The 22,380-nt window shown below is 37.4% G+C and overlaps 1 protein-coding gene across 2 annotated transcripts in view; it reads right to left on the bottom strand.

Annotated features, from left to right (window-relative positions):
• Positions 1-322: 322 nt before the first annotated feature.
• The window catches only part of LOC131047296 (uncharacterized), a 68,607-nt gene continuing 46,549 nt past the window's right edge, over positions 323-22,380 (bottom strand). For both annotated transcript variants that reach the window (XM_057981162.2, XM_057981171.2), the window contains exons 12-13: positions 734-828; positions 323-630 (exon numbers count right to left, since the gene is read on the bottom strand). In XM_057981162.2, coding sequence (XP_057837145.2) covers positions 448-630; positions 734-828 — 278 coding nt within the window. In that variant the 3' untranslated portion in view covers positions 323-447. The remainder of the gene's footprint in view (positions 631-733; positions 829-22,380) is intronic.

The following is a 22,380-nucleotide window of genomic DNA, read 5'->3' on the forward strand; positions in this document are numbered from 1 at the left end:
GCCATAGCCATCAATATGCTTCGATTCAATTTTATTGACTAGAATTTTAAACAAATACCGTAAAAATTCTACTATATGCTATGTTCAACTTGTTCACACAGCTCTTTTGATGCCCAAGGCTTCATTGCACCTTTTTAAATATATCTTGTAATGATCTTTGTTGCTATAATTCTTGAATAAAATAATTGTTGCTTCTAATTATTTTTCAACCATTTGAAATCTTGAACTGTTTCTCCATGGTCAAAATTTCAAACTTGAGAATATGCATTTCAAAATACTTCTACAAGCAAAAACATGACATTTTCCTCTGTGAAATAGGACAGGACAGGATAAAAAGCAGATTTCTAGATTGATTTTCCTTTTTCCTTAAAAAATAGCAAGCCTTTCACTTACTTTTAGTTGAAATAGTATTCTCTCATGATTTGCATGTAATAAGATATAGCTACATTACAAGGAAACATCTGAGAATGGAAACTGCGCTATGATCTCCTTAAAATTCCTATTGATTCCACGTAACTCTTGAATATGAGGTTCATCATCTTCCACTGGAATGATTTTTGCGAACTTCCCTTCCCCAAAATAGTCCACCACTCTATTGGCAGCTTCTAGGCCAGTCACGTATGCTTTTTCCTACAAAAATTAAAAATAAATCGTTTAGTGAAGCACCCAATATCTAAAATCTAATATAAAGAATTACACTAAAGCACTTCTGAAAGAAGAAATGCAGTTCAACCTGAGACCAGGAACCATGTCGAGAAATAATCCAATCACCAGCCATAAATAGGTTTGGGATGCTTGTACTTCCCCGCAACATGTATTGATAGGAACCTGAAATATAAATTTGATGATTGCCAAACTTGTTAGTCCCTCAATTTACCATTCCAAATTCCTCAAAACCACACTACCCTCATAAACTAAGCTATAAAATGTCACAATATTAAGCTACAACCTACATCCTAGTGTCACAATTGGTCGTCAAAGATATATTTACATGTTAGAGTTTACGTAATTTATTGTAGTTTTGATCACTGTTTTGAATTCCAAAATTTTATTCTGATAGAATCCAAAATGCATATGTGTTAGGTTCTCTACCATGCTTATTTTTGGTCTATTAGTGACACCTACCTACCTGAAGCCCCACTATGGCTTCTTATCACCTTGAATTTGCATCTAGTAGTATCACATTGTATGTTAAATTTAGTTAAGAACAGATTTTTCCATATCTATCTGTAACAACTCAATCTAAATACAAGGTCTGCACTCCTCAACCATGAAAGGAAACAATAGATAAGCCTTGACTAGTTCATCTTCAACTAGCCTTGAACTTGACCTCTTCAATGACCTGTGTTTGGGTTATATCACAATCAATTCTGAAATATACATTGTATGGGTAAGTTGACATTTTTAGACCTTTCCTTGTCAAAAGCAAGATGCTCAACTCAGGCCAATGTAGCGTAGAAGTCAATGAAATAGCTGTAATGGTAACTGTTAGATACAAATGTAAACGCGTAAGTCATAAACAAGAAGTCAGCAACATGATCATACTTTTATCTCAAATAGTTCAATCCGTTGCTTCCAACTCTTACCTCTCAATGGATTTTAAACATTCACACACCAATGTAATCAAACATCAAGTAGATTGCTCACAATCTAAATGACAATTTTCATGGCGTTTCTGAAAGATTATATACATTAAAAATTAGTTCCTTTTAATCCCAAAGCACCTTTGATGCATGTGCTTCCCCTTTTCTTAAAAAATTCAACCATACAACACTCTTAGTTTCAGAAAATGCTTCATTAAGAACATGAATAGCCATGAAAATTTGACCCCCAGAAATAGGTAAAGTATGTGCCTGCTAGTTAGCACTCTGGATATTTAAAAAATGGAGGTGTATGAAAGATGAGGTAAATCTAAGTGTTATGGCACAACAATTTGGTTTGTTTTGCCTACCCATGCCATCTAAGCAACATATCAATTCCCCTCCTAAAGCTATCCATTTTTGTTGAAGAGGATAATCTTGGATTCAGATTTATATTTCACACCATAATGTACAAAGTGATTTCCAGCAAAACAATCATAAAGATTTACCATCAATTCATAAACTCGAGATAAAGATAAGTCATACACTTCAGCTTCTAAGAACTAAAACTAGAAAGAAATAGAAATAACACTTAGCAAACAAAGAAGTTTTAATTCAAAGACCAGCATGTTATCATTACATTGCATGTTTAGCTCACCTTTATGTGAAATTAGGGGTTCCTTGGTTACAATGTATATAATCAATTAAGGAGGATATATTTAGTTTCTCTACTTTCTACATTAATGGCTACTAAAATGTGAGGTTCTCCAGCTCCACCAAAAGGCCTAGGCACTTTCCATTTCTCTTGAGCTTCGTAGAGAGGTATACACTTCATTATATGACTAAACTTCTACATATAAGCCAAATTTCCTTTGCTCGCAATTTTTTCCCATTCAGCTATAAAGGATGGATAAAGAAAAATATAGAGAGAAATGCAATCAAATCATCTACCTTAATATATTTTATGGGTGTTTCAGGAAGTACTTCAACTGTGATCAGAACCATTTTCAATAGCCAATGCCCACTTCAAATATATATTCTTTAGCACTTTTTCTTAAACTGATTTATCATCCTTGTGCTATGTTTCCTTGTCAAGATACATATGCCACAACCTAATGGGAAGTTTTCATACAATATTTCCTATAAAAAGTGTCTTCAGAATTAAATAACAAAATAATACCAGTTTGAATGCTTTCATATGGAACATAAAGGGAAAATAGCATATAAGTCCTTTGTTCTATCATCCCTCCTCTCTCCACATGGGCCATATGGCTGTCCACTTTCCCTCCATCAATGATACCAAAGATCAAATCATGCATTTATTCCTCATCAATTTCCCTACAAAAGAAGTTACACATAATATCTTGGTGTTTATTGTGCAGATTGACAAGGAAAATTACAATGTCAAACCACTAGGGTTGGCAGATGGAAAGTCATTGAAAGCATTAAAAATGTTCTGATTTTCATCGCCCAAAACCTCGCACCTATCGTAAGGGTGTAGCTATCCATGTGGAACTTATCAGATCATTGAATCCTGCTATGGAGAGAGAAATTTCAACGACCTCATACTATTTCTACTTGGGAGATATTCAGAAAAACAAATTTTAAGGAATGTGTATAGTTAAAAGATCTTATCAAACAAACCTGTTATCATTGGATACAAGCACAATAATGGCACTGCATAGATGTTAGAGTTCCAAACTCTTAGAGAATGTTATAGAAGGACCTTTTCCCTATTGTAAATGCATGGTCCTTCACATGCCACATAAACCTTGATATGTGTACCAGAGAACGAAACATTTAAATCTAGATAAGAAAAAGGAAAGCCTTAGTGTATTTTTCAGAAAAGGAAGGCAGTGTTGGATCTCAAATCAGTAGATTGGATAGCTTCTAAGGAAATGCCAACTCCTATGATCAAAATCTCCAATTGACTTGGCCAACTTATAGAGTGAACCTATTTGGTTACTAACTCCCTCACTTTAGGCTCTGCAAGACCTAGGCGGGTATACCTATTCACTAGTCACTTTTAATGATTAATGCTTTTTATAGCAGATTGAGTATTTTGATCTAAATTTCTCCCTATCTCAGAATGGCATAGGTTCCTAGGATAGATGGCTTTTAGATGAGTTCAAGATTGTTGTTGTGAAAGCTATTTGATCTTTGTGCTTGAAATTTGTATGTATACACTATTGCTAATTGATTCTATATATATATCCTACGCAATTATTCCTATTGCTTTAAAGTAAAGGCAATCGACATGGTAAAAGGTTGTTGTTTATGAGTGATCAGTGCCTTTCCTCTTGTTTGGGCCACAAAGTCTATTACTTCAGCAGGACTTAATGTATGCTTCTATGAGACAATTTTTAGATCACCCCCCAGGTAGATCTGTCAGTTACTTTTCATCAAAAAGATCAGTTTTAATAGTCTTATGCTATAATTTGCTCGAATGAATTTAACCCTTACTTTAAGAGACTATTCGAGGAAGACTTACAAGGAACAATTATAATCCACAAGTAGGCCTTTTATTCAAATTAATAGCAGCAGGCAAATAAACTTCACTAGGAAGATACATGCAACCTTATCTTCTATGAGACAATATCACAGAACAACTACCAATCGAAATAAACAACTCACAACGCATACGTAAAGGAAAAACAACTGATTATATTGATAGAGTTTTGAAAGTTACAAAAAACTGCCAGAGTATATTGTACATCTATTTCTTGAATCTCCCCCCCCCCCCGTTTTACAAAATACTTCTCATATATATGAGAACAAAACCTATCCCTCACGAAGAGTCATGTTTCTTCCCAATACTAACAACTTGGTTGCACTTTCTTGACAAAGTTAAATAAAAATATGTTAAGCATTCCCAAATGATTTATGTAATCATCTTCTCTGTAACCTTTGGTGTCAACATTCCGCTTCTTCAACTCTTCCCCCAACGAAATATACTCAAAGATTATCTGGTTGATAGAAGGAGCCAAATCTTTGTCCCGGTCCAACACTGAGATAGTTCACTCTTTGATACTAGCCAGCCCATTCCGCCATTGTTCTAGTGATATCAACTCTCCCTCCTTGTAGATTGTTGGCATTCGTGAGGTGCTCCCATCATCCAGTGCTTGGAGGTCTTTGCTCAAGGCATCTACATATCCGTCATGCTTCTCCATGTATGCCATCCCTTCTGCTCTATCTTCAGGCATCATGGTTTCTACATTGTTCATTACCTCTTGCAACCGTCCCTTTAGTCTTTCATGCTCCCTGAGAGCCTTGACAGTCCCAGTATACACTTTCCAATATTGATCCGCATGGTTTTGAACCTGTGTTCTATGATATCATTAACCAGTTTATCCGTTTTCTACCGGACACTCTCCACTTGTTTAATTAATTTCTCACTTTTGGTCTTCCAGTAGATAGTGTCTGTTAGAGCATCCATGACCTTTCGGTCAGTCTCAAATGCCATATCTAGTTCATCGACGCTTGGAGCAGAGCTCTGCTGTAGTAGTTTCTCTTGTAGCCATTGCACTTCCTCATTGGCCTTTTCATACAATCCTTTATAAGTATTATTCTCTTTAACTAGAAACTCAATATGATCTTGATTGAGTTTTGCCACATCCGAATTCAGTTTGGCAGTGACCCTAGGATCAGTCTTCCTGACCTGCTGGATCATTAAATGTCCAAAGGCCTCATCGGTGTCCACAAGCAAGGGCCTTTTTTCTTTAGGATACAGGGCCCACAACATAAGAGCCTTTCGATTAGGATCATATCCTGATCCCATGAAAATCTTATCTACTTCCTCGGGCATAATGTGCTTATCTAGCCGCTGTTTCTTCAAAAAACTATCAAACAATAGGGCAGATCTCATGTCCCATCCTGAGTATATCAGCACCCCAGCATCCTTAAGCAATAGCCTTCCTCTTTCAGGCATCATTTCCTTCATGGCTTGGTCCACTTCCTCCTGGAGTATTCCGAGCATCTCTTCCTCGGTTTTCCCTTTTGTGTTGGCCCTGACCAATGCCCCTTTGTGTTGGCACAAGAATGTATTAAATTCCTTGGTGTGAATAAAGTCACTATCTGAAATAAATTCTTCATGCTCCAGCAACCTGACATCATTGATCTCTTGGACGCCATACTAGCCAGTTGCCAGATTCATCTATTCATCACATTCATATCCAGGTGGATACTCCTCTCTTGGTGAATCACCCGAGATAAACTCGGAAATAGATTGGGGAGACGTGTGCCAGAGCCTTTGTATCCCTAATGTTTTGTTTTCTGTCCCTAAAAACATACGTAGGAACATCCTCTAAAATCTCCAGCTCATGTTCTATAAGTTTGTTGGCTCTAGCTAAGGGGTCATCCACTCCCTGCATAATATCCTCATTCATCTTCCCTCGGCCAAGCTTCCACTCGTATGCTGTGTACACTCTGTCATATTTCGTCCTCTTCTCAGTGACTTCTTGCATTTCTATATTTCTGATGAAGTTATCAGGCATCAATGGGACGTGTTCTCTAGCCTTTAGCTTTTGTGATGCTCTTGCTTCTCTTATGTAACCTTCGAGGTCAAAATTTGGTCTGGGATCTTCCTCCACCATCTTATAATAACCCGATTTACTCTGCAACAAGCCATAGCTTTTTGAACTTTTAACAATGAAGTCTGAGAAAACCAATAACCCAGGCACATGGACTGTTTTCCATGATCCGTCAAGTGTTTGGCACTGGCTATTGACAATTGCTTGATAATCTCAAGATAAGCTACTCTGTCAGGCACTATGATAGGCAGAAAATAGGGTTTTCCCTCAAACCCATACACCCTTATCTGAGTGTAATCCAAAAAATAGTACCAATCCCCCCCCAATTATGTGTAATCGGAGTGTCCTCACAAAACTCCTTGGGTCTGAGAAATCTCTGAACTTCTGGAGATATAGAGTGGTTACATGGATACCCTAGCAATCTGTACAGTGTTTTAACAAAGAACTCTTCAAAATGCTAATACTGACTATTGTTGTATCTTCGATCCCATGAAGACAACCATACCTGCACAGGCTTCCTCACTCCGGCTTTCTCATAAGCCTTGACACACAATTTGTCCGGCCACAACCCATTATCTTGTCCAATACTTAGTAATATAAGCATGAGGAAAGAGTAATATTTGAAGTGGACATTGACCATGTCTCCCTTCAACTTCATTAAACCATGATTCACGGCCTCAGATAGATAAGCAACAAAATCAAACATCCTAGGATCCTTCAATTGCAAATCTGCACAGATTATCATAGCCATTATATCCATCAAAGGGGGGGCTTCAATTCCTAAGACCTGGGCCACACAGTAATATGTGTACTTGAAATAGGGAAAGAAAAGCTTAACATCAAAAGGAGCTTTATCCCCTTCACTGAATGGCACTATTGCTTTTGCAACTTTCAGTCTATGGATAGGGAGTCTCCACCTTTTATAGATATCTTCCATATTAAAATACTCCAGGGTAAGCTTGCCAGTGTCTATCTTCTCTTCAAATCCCCAGTCCAAATCAAACACACTCTCTATAACCTCCTTGGTGATGGACACTATTGGCTTCCCAATATAATCATATATGGTTTTCGTCCTGGGATCATAATTGTTGGCTAGAGATTTCATAAGTTCGACGTTCACAAAGACATTTGGTACTGCCAACTTCCCAAGATTCAATCTCCACAAATTATTTACAGGTTCTAGGGCATTCCTTCGCACATATCCAAAGATGAACAATTCATGCCCTCTAATCTCTGTCCAGATTTCTCCCAAATTATCAAATTTATCCTCTAAGCCTTCATCTTCTGTTTTAATCTTTTTTGATTGATGGCTCGAGGCAGGGAATTGGTCTAACAAATCTTGGTTTAATGGGCGACCCTCCTTTTGCCTCTTTGGCTTTTCCTCTACAGACTGGGTTTCCCTAGGTTTCCTAGCCCTAGTTTTCTTAGACGAAGTAGCTTCCATTATAATTACAGAGCTCGGGACTGAGGAACTTACTTGGAGCTCTGGACCTTTTGATTGTTTGGAAAGCTCTCTGTGAATTTTCTAGCCAATGTTGCCCGAACTGCCCTCTCTCCTGCTGTTTTATTATAATTTTACAGTAGTTTCATCAGTTTTATCTGTCTGTTATGCAACGGTCATGAACTTACTCGTTTTCAATTTACGACAATGGGACTTCATTTATTTCTGGAATGATTTCGCGGCAGAAGGTAATTGCCTCTTCCAACGGTCCCTTTCCCCTTTCTTCGATGCTTAGTTGCGGCATGATGCTACCGTTTTACTTCGATGAAACCTTGTTCTTCGACAGCATCCCTTTCTTTCTCATCGAAAGGTCTTCTTTCATCGAACTTACTTTTGTTTCGATGAGAACATTGTTGTCGCTATTGTGCTTTAGGATTTCATCGAACCATTGTTTTTCATCGAAATGGGTCCCATTTATCCTCATTCCGAGTGGTCAACTTCGATGGGAGCCTTTGTCGTTTCGTCGAAAGTTTACTTTTCAATGAAACCCATCCCGTCGTTACACCTTGGAATAGTTCATCCGATGCTCGAGTTTTGTCGATGACCAAAAAACGATGAGTGATCTCCACATCTTACTCGATACCATTGTGTCGATGAAACCTCTCGTTTCGCCAAGAGCCAAAAACCATCCATTGATGACCGGTCTTCCTCGATGACCTCTTCTTTTGTTGGAAAGACTTCAAACATCGGCCTAATGCTTTATCGGTTCCTCAAAACCCACATCTTTTCGAAATAGCATAGCCAATGGCCCTTCAATGTATTTTTTCGATAGAAATAATGACTTCGGCGAGTCCCTTTTGAGTCTACTCACGGCCATAGTCCCTTCGATGGTTCACTTTATCGAGGAAACATTTAACAATTTCTTCGACACAACGGATACATATTTTCGATGAAACCAAGCCTCTCGGTGAGAGTTTATTTTGTTCATCTGATGGTTGAATTTGGCCAATAGGGGTTGTGATCTTAATGTCGATGAAAGTTTCAAAGGTCACTATAGGAATTCTTCAAGGGTACACTTAATCATTTTTTTAGAAAACTTTTGTAGCTTCAACATGAACTCACGAGTTATTACAATTATAAATACAATGTTCAACAGGTAGCACCTCACATCTCTCCTCACAACACATAACCCATCAGTATTGATGATGAGGAAATACTTCATCTTTCCCCAACCAAAGAAACTCTAGTGCAGTATAAAAGACTTCACTGAGTTTTTGTGAAATTTGGCAGTTTTCTCCCACCCTTTGTTTTTAGTATTACAAGGTCTCCATTCCCTCTCCATCCCAACATGGAAAAACCAAAGAAAGAGTCTTTTGTTTTTCCTCCTGCTGATGTATGTCTTCCCACCCCACCAAAAAACTGCAATTACTGTATTTGCCCCTGCTCTTGCAGCCTATTCAGCTCTCCTTAGCCCACCTTCCTCTCTTTCCAATAGCCAAATGTCCTATCCACTAGGTTATTGGAATACTGCCCTCCCTGTCTCTCTAACACCAATCCCTATCCAATCCCCCATCGCAGCTACAGAGCAGGATTTGGCCATGACTTTGTTTTATTTAATCCAAGCCCTTGATGCTACTACTTAAAGTACACAATGTATTGCAAGCAAACTAGAATTTTAAGGCATAGACACCTCTTAAATCTCAAATTGTCCTCTTCATTGGCATCAAACAATCAAACTAGTGCTTCAAGGTTCTGTGGGACTGCATCCAATTCCAAAAGGAATGCCTTGTATATCTTTATCACAATTTCAACTACCTACAGAATAGGACCGAAGAAATTCAGAAGCCACTTACTCCAGAGAAAAGCAGAAAAAAGCTTTTGTCAGTGAGGCAACAAAATGCTCAGACTCCAAATGACATGCTGTCCATGCTAACGGTTTCTATGGAAAAAATTTCCATTTTCTAACTAGATTTAAGAGAGTAAACCACTAAATACTCAGATCTAATCAAGCAAATCCATAAATACAATGAAAATCAATTGAAATCAACAAAATTATGATGAATTTCTAACTTAAAACCCCCTTTGTCAACTCAATTTGCTTCCATTGCTCTTCTTCGTTATTATGTTGGCGTGGCTCTCAGTGCTGCACTGAAGTACCTGCGTAAGTTAGACACAATAATTCTGAAGACAGTGGTTAGGGAAAATTAGGAGAAATGAGCTGAATTTATAGATTTTGGATGAGAGAAATGGATGGACAAGATGCATTCTGGGACAAAATTGATCAACGGTGGAGATTGCTTGCAACAAAAGTGATTGAGAGTTTAACTCATTTGATTGATTGATTGATCAGTGAATTGATTAGATTGATCAGATGACTGAGTTGATTGATTTGTTAACTAATTTAATTGCTCTATTCCAAAAAGCTGATTGAGAATTGAAAAAGGTGATTGATGAGTTGACTGAGTTAATTGGGGAGATGATTGAATTGATTGGTCAGTTGACTGAATTGATTTCCCAATCAGACTGAAAGTCACCGCCAGTTAGAATTTCAACATGTGTTGTAGGAATTTGAAATGAAATTCACATTTGAATTGCATTTTATTTGAATTTGGATTTTTGAAAAGTGAAATGCGCATGTAATTTATTGAAATTTGATGAAATTAGTATTTGGGGGAAACTTGGAATTTGAATTTTGAATTGGAGGAATAAGTTAGTTAATTAAATAATTTTAAGAAATTATTTAATTATTTAGAAATTGAATTTAAATTAAAAGTTTCAATCGCAATTAATTAAATAATAAATATTTAATTAACTCAAAGAAGTGGTTTAAATGATGAATTGATTACAAGAGAGAGAAAAAGAATAATTAGTAATTTTGGAGAGATGTGATGACTATAATTAATTCAGAAGAATAACAATTAGTTTAATTAAAGAATTAAAGAATTAAAGAATTAATAAGACGAATAATTAGTATGCCATTGATGAGACATTTTTAGGTGTCTACACTAAGTATGTTGGTGATTTTAACAATGATGGCCACATCCCCAACCCCTCTTTCTATGATCCTATTCCAATTGACTCAGAAGCCATGTGGGCTTCTTAGTAAAAAGAATTTACTGCTATAGAATCAAGCAACATTGGCAGCCATCCCAACCTTTACCAAAGCTTTGCAGGGGGGAATAATTACCAAAATTGTGATTATGATGTCCAACGACTTTATGTATAGCCTTTCTCCGCTGATCTTTTTGTACACAGCTGAATAGATTGGTTTTGCTTGCTGCTGTTTTCTTTTTTGTATATTACCTGTTGAATATCTGTTGTGTAACTGTTTAAAATTTGATGACAAGTAGCACTATATAATGATGTTGAAATTTAAATGCTTCCTTTTTGAAGCTCAAGTATCTGACATGCCCTTTCATTCCTTGACTCTTTTTTGCTTTTAAAGGACAAAGGCCTTTTTAACATTTCCATATTGTTAATATGATTTCATTGTAGGAAAAAATATATATGTATCCTATGTGTGCATTTGTGCATTCTATAAATCCATACCCTAATGGTAGGTGCAGAGTATTTGGTTAGTTTGATTGATGGATGACATCTAGTAAACAACCCAATTCTATTATTAAAGCCATCCCTTACTGCAGAACAGGATAAGTTTGGATTCAGATTCATTACTATGTTTTCATACTAAAACCATAACATTGTCATCCCCCTGCCATACATTCAGATCGCAGCATTTATAATTTATAAAACCTTGCTTTAATCCAGCGAAGGAACCACAAAAGACTGCAATTCATCCAAAAAGGTTCATTCTTTACCCAAACATAATTCAAAAGGCATCGATTGGTTTTTGAAGAGGAATGATTAAATAAGGAGAGAAGCTTCTCTAGAAGGAGATGTATCCCTTGTAAAGGGTTGCAAATTTGTGAATTTTCATCCCTTTATTAGAATTATATATAGGGCAGGTCTACTCATGGAAAAGCCATCAAATTAAAAATCATCAAGCAAGAAAGGAATTGGAAATCATTAATATTAGCAGCAATTTTAACAAGAAGATAAATCTATGAATATAGTAGAATTATAGGCATATTTTCATATGTTCATTCCATAGAGATACTTGCAGAAATTATTGTTCTTTGTGAGTAATCTAAATGCTTCTTTCTATTATAAACATGTAATGGAAGATTTGTATAATAATCCATTCTGAATTTAGAGAAACAGATTGCAAATAGGAAGGACAACCAGCCTTCCGAGATCATTGGAGGTGAAGGAAGACCGGCCTTCATGCTCTTATTGGGTATGCCACCCCGAGATGGAATGGATGAACAGCCTTCCATGCTTGTGGGACAGGAGGTGGAATGGAAGACCAGCCTTCTATGCTCTTGGACTTGATCAAGGACGACCGGCCTCCAAGGTGAACTGAGGGATGGAAGGGTGACCCACCTTCTATGCTTTCACAGTACAATGATGACCAACCTTGAGATTGTGGTTTGCAAACGTTTCAACAAATTCCTAATGAGATTATTATGGGAATCCACATCAGAGTGGCTATTGCCTCAATGAGATTTTTAACATGAGTAATGTTTATATGATATCATGATGCATGTTATCTTGGCTTATGATTTAATTTCAATTTTCGGTGACTAATATTGTGTGTAGGACCTAAACCAAGATTTGTCTTGTAAAAGGACATTTTAATTGGTAAACTTGTGTTCTAAGATGTATTACATTTCTTATTTTAATTGGAACTGTGATTTTAGGGCAAAATTTACGAATATATCCAAAGGAGACATTACAACCAACTATTGTAATGACTCATACTGTAGTGTCATAAATTGTATCCTCGTACAATTTCATGCTCACTTGGGCCTCACTTTACTATTTCTGCCTTCTATGCTTTGATTATGCCTGATTTTGCTCAAACTAGTGTTAGATCTGTGATGTTTGCCTTCTCCTCTTGCTTCTTGACCTTGTCTCACCCCGGATGGACTGGACTAGGGTGCTAGGCGCCATAGTCCAGGCCAAAAGGGCCCAAATTTGAATCCTTCAACAATCATAAAAAATTGAACGGGAAATGATATCCGATATCGGCCTTCTTTGTAATTTTCAACACATTTTATGAGGATAGGTATAAAAGCAAGGCTTATTCCCTCATTTGAAACATCTCTCAATTACAATTTCCCAAGAGCAATTCAATCCCAATTGAGCAAGCAATCAAGCATCATTAAGGCACTGAAGGAGAGGTCAACTATTCAGATTTTCAAGCATTCAAGGTGGCATCCATGATCAATTTATGTGAAGACATGCACGAGTTCTGCATAGTAACATCAACCTTTTTATGAAAACTTCAAGGTAAAGGGGATTCATAAAGGAAGGTATAACATTTCAATTCAACATTTAATTCCAAATCTAGCCTCTGGCCTGCAAGGGTAAGTTCTCTTTTGTATTTCATTCATAATCATAAGGTTAATTCCAACCCCTATCAACCCAACACCATATTTCCTCTCTTTGTTAGGTCTCGGAGACAACTGAGAGGGGGGGGGGTGAATCAATTGTCAAATAAATTCAAACCCAAAATAACTTTACCAATTTAATGCTTAATACCGGTAAACCTATCTTTTATGCCGGTAGATAGTTTTATCAGTTAATTGCAATATCGGTAAGGATTAATGCATCAAACAAAAAGACAGAGTTATCCACAACACATAACACCAATATTTGTACGTGGAAACCCTGTAAGGGGAAAAACCACAGTGGGAAACTGTTGATGCGTATTTTGCACATGACCAAACACAGAATAAAATACCTAAAGGTACCTTATCCTCTCTTGAGCAAAGTTTCCCGACTGCTGAAGATCTCGCCGAAGGATCAGTCGAGGCAACTCCAAGGTTCTTTTATGTAGGTTCTCTACTCGTGGATAAGCTCTCTGTGGTACGATGTGATTTTGCTGGAATCACAAGGGGACTTACACTTGATGACTAAACGTCTGATTTGCTTTGAACATTGTTGGGACACAGGATTTCACTAGCCTAGATTTTTTGAAAAAAAAGGAAAAAGGATGAGGGCAAGGAAAGGATCTAATTCTGACACTAAGAATGTAAGAGCAATGAATGATCTTTGATGAAATTCTAACTAAGTCTTGTTTTGACATCACAGGACCATCTCCACAAGGTTAGTGCGATCTTCGGAGGAAAGCTTTATGATGTTCAGATCATCGTTACAGTCATAGACACCATTAGGCTGATGCATATCAATGAAGAAGTGACAATTGAAGTTAAGCTTAAGCTAAATGATTCCAGTTGACTACACAAGGCAAGTCTGCAATCAACAAACTGCTAGTAGTATGGATATACAAATTTCACCATCAATCAAACACATTTCTTCCACTCATCTAATAACATGAAATCAAACATGAGAAGTATAGAGACCATGCAAATTGTTGAATCGACCCATAAATTTCACCATTTCTTCAATGAAGTTTTACAAGTCTTTTACAACAACGTCTTGGCAACAATCTTTGCCTTCTCTCTCTATTCTACTCTAATTGCTATACTATTAATTGACTTATTCACTATTCTAACTGTTCACCTTCTAACTCCTGACTAACTATTTTCTATCAGCCTTTACAAATGAAGAGTCGGGGCTTATATAGTGCCCTTAATACAATTCAATGGCTAAGATCAATTTGAGATCAATGGCCAAGATTCTACAATGAAAACCCTAATTAGGGTTTGTTACAACAAACTCAATTCTGACCAATGAAATAATTGTATTAATTGGACACATGTCTTCTCTGGAAAATTCGACCAATGGATAGCTAGGGTAGGTACATCGAAGTTTGTGCCACCTTCCATGAGTTAGGTACATTGAATCTGGACACGTTAAGGTGGACCAATCCGACTAGAGGAGTGATGACTAGGATGCCACCTCGTCTAACACTTGCAACTTGGTAGATATCCAATTTGATGATGCTGAGAAGCTAGCTTTAATTAATTCATCTGAAACCATCGGCTTCTTCAACGAACCCTTGCTTTGACTCCTTTTGTCTTTGATGTGCAAGATGATGATGTACCTTGCCTTGGAATGTTGGATTGGAAGAGGTTATTCCTGATGATGCTTGACCAAAGAAGGTTGTCCTTGTTGATGCTAGATGGGAGGAGGTCGCCCTTGTCCTTGCTTGATCTTCTTTGATGAAAGTCTGCTAAGTAATAGATCCTCCGGCTTTGGGTGGTTATTTGAAACCTACACAAAAACTTCAAAATTAGTTTTTGAGCATAACACCTTAAAGCATGAAATTTAAGGCCTTTCAAGGGTATAACTTAAGATATTAATTTGAAAAAAAATAAAAATATGATAAATCAAGAATTATACATTTTCAAATTAATTATGAATGGACTTAGATTTTACAAAATTGCTATGAAATCACAATAAGTCTTGAATAAGAACTTCAAAAAAATGATTCTTCATACCTCCTCCTTGAATGCATAACTATAAAACCTTGGAAAATGATGAAAGAAGACCAGATTTTGCTGGACAAGGGTTGAATTGTGGTCTTCCTTTGGATGAATTATGCCTCCATTAGCCTCCAAAAGGCCTCACCTTCCACTAGCTTCTCCAAAATCTGGAAATTTGCCTTCAAATACCTTCCAAAATCTGGAAATTATCCTCCAACTTGCTCAATTTCGCACCTCCAAATATGCTCTTCAAGTTCGCATTTAGAACAATGAATGAATGATTTGCAACTTGAGGCAATACTCCCTCATTATATAGAGCGCTCACCTTGATTCTTGTTGAGGCCTACTTGACAAAAAGGAAATAAAAATGAAATAAAACCCCCCTTTTTGAAGGATGGCCGACTTGGCAAATTAGCTTTAAAATAAGATAAAATCCCACTTAAAAGGAGGCCGACTTGCTTGTAAAAGCAAATAAATGTATTTGAGCGCTCACCTTCATTTAAAATTTGAAAATTAATTTCAAGGCTTCAAAGGTGGGTTTTTTCATTTGTTTTAAGGCTTAGAATTTAATTAATCAAATTATGAATGCCTTAATTTATGCGAATTCAATTTAATCTTTCCAAATGTTTTAAATCTGGCAAATTTAATGAAAGGCTATAGGCTAGCTTAGGAATGTTAAAGCTTGATCAAGACTCCTTAAGCATCAAGATATCCATAGTGATGGTTTGAACCCTCTGTCTAGACTTGCTCACTTGATAAAATTGAAATTTTCTCAATCAATATTTGCAAGTTTCCATGCCTTTGTATTCTCAATCTTGTAATTTGCCTTAGATTCAATCAAACAAGGTTGAAAAATAGATTTTTTGATATTTTCGCCCTGGGCCTCCTGAGAGGGTTAGGAGCGATTTTTCCAATTAGGTCTTGAATATCTCATTTCTTTCACTCCAAAATTTCCCGGAAGGCGAGATTATGCTTGTTTTGACCTAATCAAGTCTTGCATTTCAATTTTTTATGAGGAATTTAGGTGAACATGTGAATTTTGCCCTGGACCCTCTAGAAGGGTCAGGAGCGATTTTTGCTTTTTGTTGCTCATTTTTGATCATTCCAACTTCAATCCACCTCACAATGCTAGGAAATATCTTTCTTCTTTCTCCCAATCCAAGTTTGATTTTGTTCTGCAAGGCAAAATGGGAGATTTTAGGATTTTCGCCCTGGGCCCTCAACAAGGGTCAGGAGCGAATTTTGGGTTCTAGGCATATTTCTTCATGCTTTTGACACTTCATTTCAACCAAACCAAGCAAGAAAGCCTCCTTCTAAGCCTTTTCGCCCTGGAGCCTCAGCAAGGGTCAAGAGCGAATTTTGCAATCTAAACTCAAAATGTTTCATTTTTCACCTTGAAACCTCTTTGACATTCCAAAACTAAGCAAAAACATCCCCCATAAAATTTTCGCCCTAGACCCTCAACAAGGGTCAAGAGCGAATTTTAGGTTTTCAACAAAGTCCTTCATCTTTTCAAGTTGACACTTTCTCAGGTGGGTAAAGGGAGATGTCCTTATTTCACTCATGTTCAAAACTTGATCTTTTTTCTGCAAAATAAGGAAAATTCAAAATTTCGCCTTGGGCCTTCAGCAAGGGTCAGGAGCGATTTTACCTTTGTTGCCCAAAATTCATCATCTTTAATGCTTTCCAACCTTTCAAAGGCAATAAGAATGTCCAAGCTTCCCTCCAAGGTACCCTGCACATCACAATTTAGCCAAAATTAGTGAAAAATAAGCTCCAATAAGATTTTCGCTCTGGACCCTCTGGAAGGGTCAGGAGTGAAATTCACAATCTAGGTTAAACTGCTCAATCTTTAAGTTTCAAACCACTTCACAAGGCAAAGTTAGACCATTTTCCAAGTTAGGAACAAGGTTTCAAGCTCAAACAAGGTGGCAAATGAAGTTTATGATGAATTTCGCTCTGGACCCTCTGGAAGGGTCAGGAGCGAAATTCCTCTTCCAGGCTAGAATCCATCATTTTTCCAAGGTTTTCAAACATTTCCAGTTTTCCCTTCAAAATGCCTTGCAAGTCAAAATTTGGTCAAATAAGGCAAGAAATGAGTCCTAGATTGATTTTTGCCCTGGACCCTCTGGAAGGGTCAGGAGCGAAATTCGCTTTGGACCCTCTGGAAGGGTCAGGAGCGAAATTTGACTTTTTGAACTCTCCATCAGGATCATTTTATGGAATATAACATTTAAGTATAAGAACTTATACTTTAAGTTATATTTCATATATACTTTCAGGATGTTTGAGAGTGGTTTCAGACCTCCAGGAGCTATATTGCAAAATCTAGTTTTTGGAGGATTTTTCAGTTTTCCAGACTTAGTCAAATTTCAGGATCAGGACATTCCAGACTTAGCCAAATTTCAGGATCAGGACATTCCAGACTTCATCACTCACCAACTTGACCTAACTCAAGCAGAACCTGCTATCCAAGTGATCCCCTTGGCGACACTCGAAAGCTAAAGGCTAACAGACAAAACCCTAAAAGACCTAGAAAACAGACCCTAGAAAGCAAAAAAGCAAGGGTCCCCATTTGCAATGGGGCGATGTGTGAATATGTCACAACAGAAACCTTACCCACAATCAGATGATACTACTGCAGATAGTAAGTGTATACAAATGGGGTCTGCACATGCAGAAAGGCCAAGCGCCTAGAGCTCACTGGTCAAACACAAAATAGGAGTCACACTGACTACAACTGGATGGTTAAATCCAATAATGATGTACTGCTCAAAATAGCATCTTCATATGCTGGATTCAGTACCGGTGTAGTTCTGATATGCTTTCACAAAAACCTTCCTTCACCTTCAAATGATGTCTACATGTATAGCTCTTCTTATTCTCGCATACGCCTTCACACAATCCTTTTCGCATACCACACCCGATCTTACAAATAAGATCTTACATTTATATCATAACCTAGGACCAATTTTAGTAGGTCGGCTCTAAAGGATATTACAATAAAATCAATTTACAAATAAATTAATGCACGATGCAATAACCGATTCAACATGTCGGCTTAATGCATTTACAACAATAATAAATCATCTCCATAGCATGCCATGCTAATCTGGAAAAGATAAGCCTGTCGGTGTATAACCAGCACATATGCTAATACAAATATGCCAATAAACAAATCTTCAAGACAAAGTGTCCAAATGAGGTCTTCGACATAACCAAGTGTTTTCCATGCCATTCCAAGTGCCGGTGAACATTATATCTTGCCGGTGTACCAGATACCGGTGACTGTGCATGAGTCATTTGCTTGCCGGTGAATGTTGCTGATTCTCCAAAGTGCCAGAGTTGATAAGTGTTAGTAGGTGTTGACATCAATGACAAAACCATACCAAAATACCAACACTCTTCTGTGTGCCAATTACAGATTCAAAAGAGAAGGAATATAGATTCAGAAAGTGTAGATTGAGACAAAGAGAACCAGACTTTGGAGAAGCAGAAAACCCTGGACACTATGGCTTAGCCACATAGTTTGACACTTTTCGGACAAAATTTCAGGGAGATATTCATAGCGACATCCTGATCCCAAATTTGTTTCCGATATCTGCATCAAACACTTGCAAGACTAGGTTGCCTACCCACATAGTCCAGCACTTTTGGGCTCTAGTTGCAAACACAGGTTCCTCTTGTTAAGGAATTTAGATCAGAGATAGAGAAAACAATAGTCTAACAATATATAGTAAGAACAGACTTTTGATGAGATCACTGATATGAATATATTGACCACCGATGTATATATATATAACTCTGTCAATTAATCTTTTATGAAAATCACCAACTGCTTGCTGGATCGTGATATTGCCACTGTTATTGATATCATCTCCAACAAGTGTCGATGTCGTTGTATAAGTAGAGGGGTGAAGGGTCATGTCCACGTAGGGGCATGACTTCTACGTGGCTTATGCCACGTAGAGTCATGACCCTATGTGAACATGGCTCTTCGTATGCCTTTAGTCATCGTTCACCGTTATGTTTATTAGTTATGCATTAACATATTTACGGTGTTCGATTATTATTGGGTTTACTAATACTTCAACTGTCATCGGATAATGCAATGATGACAGTCACTATATAAGTATTTCGACTTCAACAGTCATCAGGATTAATCTGCCGTAGGCAATCGGTAACATGTTAGTGTTACTATTAATCAATATATAATGTGATAAATATGTGTATATATATATATATATATATATATATATATATATTGCTTGCTTCAATCCGAATGAGGCTACATCCTTAACACCTCTCGAACTCTCATTTCCAGATCTTTACTTAGAGCCCACATATCCGATTTGTAGCTTACTGTTTATGCTAATTACTCTAAATTTTTCATCATTAGTCCTAGTTCTTGCATTTAATCATCCTATCTTATCCAATCGTGACAATTCAACAAAAAGGGAAGTGATACAACCATTGTGCCTAACTCTACCTTAGGTTTGAAGTTGGGCCTATTGGTCATTTCCCCAATGTATGTTGTTGTGAATGGGTTTGATTCTTAGTTTGCATGTTTAGACTAGTGGATCCCATTCCCCCAACATTACACATACATATATAACTAATGTACATTGAGAGATTTTGGATGTTGTTGCTTCTAATAAGGAGGAAGAAAATATATGGGTTTCCACAAAAATTCTTACCATTTCTCATACAAAATCTAAAACTAAAATTGTGGATTGAAAGTTTTGAACACTATTGGTGAGGGCTAGTAATGGACTATGAAGACTCTTCTTTCCTACAAGGGTAATACAATATTGAACTCTTTTTATTCCCCTTAGAGTTTTTTGTCAAAAATTAGAGATGTGTTCCCGTTGTGAAATCGTAATGAAGGGCTTTCTTAGTTGGTTCTTAGTTTGTCAAGATTTTTATGTTTCTTTGGAAAGTTGAGTTTTCTTCTTTCAATTTGGATATATTTTAGTTTATTTTGGAAAAGTGAGGGCTCCAATAGATTGCCTCACTTTACAACTAAAAAAAAAACATATAATACCATGATAACAAAATGGTTATGAGGTTGTTTGAAATATAATAGAGATCAACTTTTCTTTATACAAACCCAAGTCCCAACATGTAAGTATCAAACTTCTGATATCAAATCCTTGGTGATTGCTCTTTACGAAAAGGGACCTCTTCACCCTAGGAATTGTTGTGACGTTTTCACACATCACCCCATTGCAAATGAGGACCCCCACTTTTTGCTTGATAGCATAGTTATTTTGCTTAGTTTGCTTTGCTTGGCAGTAGTTTCTTTAGTCTTTAGCCTCTTGCTTGTGAGGGGATGCAATGCCTTTGTCATCAAGATGAGATCAATTCGGGCAGTCTAGCAGCAGTCAGGTCTCCCTCTATACTAGTTTTGGAGTCTTCTCAGCTCTAAGTGCTCAAGTGATAGTTGAGAGTCAAGTGATAGGTGAGAATCAAGGTAGTCATCGAGTGATGCTTCGCAATGCAAACTCTAGGTCAAGTCAAGGTGAGTCTTTGGTTTGATAAGTAGTTAGGTGAGAGGACATCCTTAGGTTAGAGCATAGAAGCGAGGAATGATCAAGGAGTAATGATCAATCAACTAAGGAGAAGTGCTTAATGAAGATCAATCAAGGTCTAGGTGATGATAAAAGGAAAGAAAATGCCAAGTCAACCCTATAAGCAAGTCACTCTACACTTGGTGAAATCAATGAGTGATGAGGTTGGAGTGAATTATCCATGAGTTGCTAAAATCCACGACCTTGAAGGTCTTGATGATGATGTTAAACGGAAGTAGCAATGAGTGAATTTACCCCTTGAATCCTCCAAGTTTGTAAGCAGAGGCATTGAAATGATCAACTTAGGTAAGCGATGAAGTGATCAACTTGAAGTTGAAGCGAGTGATAAAATTTATCCTTGACTTGCTCAAATCCACGACCTAGGTGACATTTTTCCTTGAGTTGCTCAAATCCATGACCTAGGTGACATTTTTTCTTGAGTTGCTCATATCCATGACCAAGGAGAAATTTAACCTTGGGTTGCTCATACCCACGACCTTGATCAAATTTATCCTTCACTTGCGAAAATCCACAACCAAGGAAAATTTTTCCCTTGAGTTGCTCAAATCCACGACCTAGGTGACTTATCCTTGAGTTGCTCAAATCCACGACTTTGATAACATTTTTCCTTAGGTTGCTCAAATCCACGACCTACGTGATTTTTCCTTGAGTTGCTCAAATTCATGACCTAGGAGGTGAATGATGATTTTATCCCTGAGGTGCTAGAATCCACAACTTGTGGAGGCTCAAAGATTGAAGAAATTTAAAGACAATGATGAGTGGGAATAATGCTAACCTAATGCCTTGGTGAATGATGATGAAGATGCCTTGAAGTAAATTGAATGAGGAGATCTTTATGTTGAACGTGAATGACAACGATCAATCCATGACTTGAGCACTATCCTTCACTTGTTAATATCCACGCCTCAAGCATGAAAGTTGGCAAGGTCGATCCAAGAGGTGAAGAAGAAAAGATGAACTAACTCAATCCTTGCTTGGAAAGAGAAGATCAACATCATATTGAGGGTGAATGAATAGACTAAGTGTTGAAGTTGGCAAAATTGAACAATCATGATGACTATCTTTCACTTGCCAAAATCCACGACTTGAAGGTGAATATGAGAGACTAGGCTCAGAATCGGCAAGGCCGACTTGGACTCGGACTCAGGACTCGGAGTCAGACTCAACTAGACTTGGGAAAGTGAAAAACTCAAGAAATTTAGAGATTTTTAAAGATTTTGGACCCCAGTCTATGTCTGGCCGATTCTAGCCGAGTCTGGCTGAGTCTGGCCGAGTTTGGCCGAGTCTAGCCAAGTCCAGGCGAGTTTGGACCCCAGACTCGGCCGAGTCCAAGTCCGAGTTTGTTGGACTCGTGGGGGGTGACTCAAACTCGAAATCGCCGAGTTTGGGCGATTTCTGGTGATTTTCGTTTCTCTGATCAATAGCTTGTGACTACATTGAGGATATAAGTGCCGATGTTGATAATCTTTTAGGCCTTTAGCCCATCTGACTATAATATTTGATTTGCATACTTAGTATTAGTGAAGGCCATAAACAATCTTTTCATGCTGGTGGTAGAGTTAAAGGGTGAACATAATCTCTACTAGGTTGATTCGATGACATCAATTCATGTTGATCATTACTTAATGTTGTTTTTATGATTATTAGTCTTAGCATTATTCCGAATCTTACATTCAAATTCATCTCCATAGGAGACTTCCCGAATTTGAATGTCCCCAAAGAGATAACCTTTGGATTGGATGGGGACATTACTGTCTCCCCTTCTTGGAGATGCTTGCCCACGAG

The sequence above is a fragment of the Cryptomeria japonica genome, chromosome 4 (genome assembly GCF_030272615.1).
Source record: "Cryptomeria japonica chromosome 4, Sugi_1.0, whole genome shotgun sequence".
In the NCBI taxonomy this organism is placed as follows: Eukaryota; Viridiplantae; Streptophyta; class Pinopsida; order Cupressales; family Cupressaceae; genus Cryptomeria; species Cryptomeria japonica.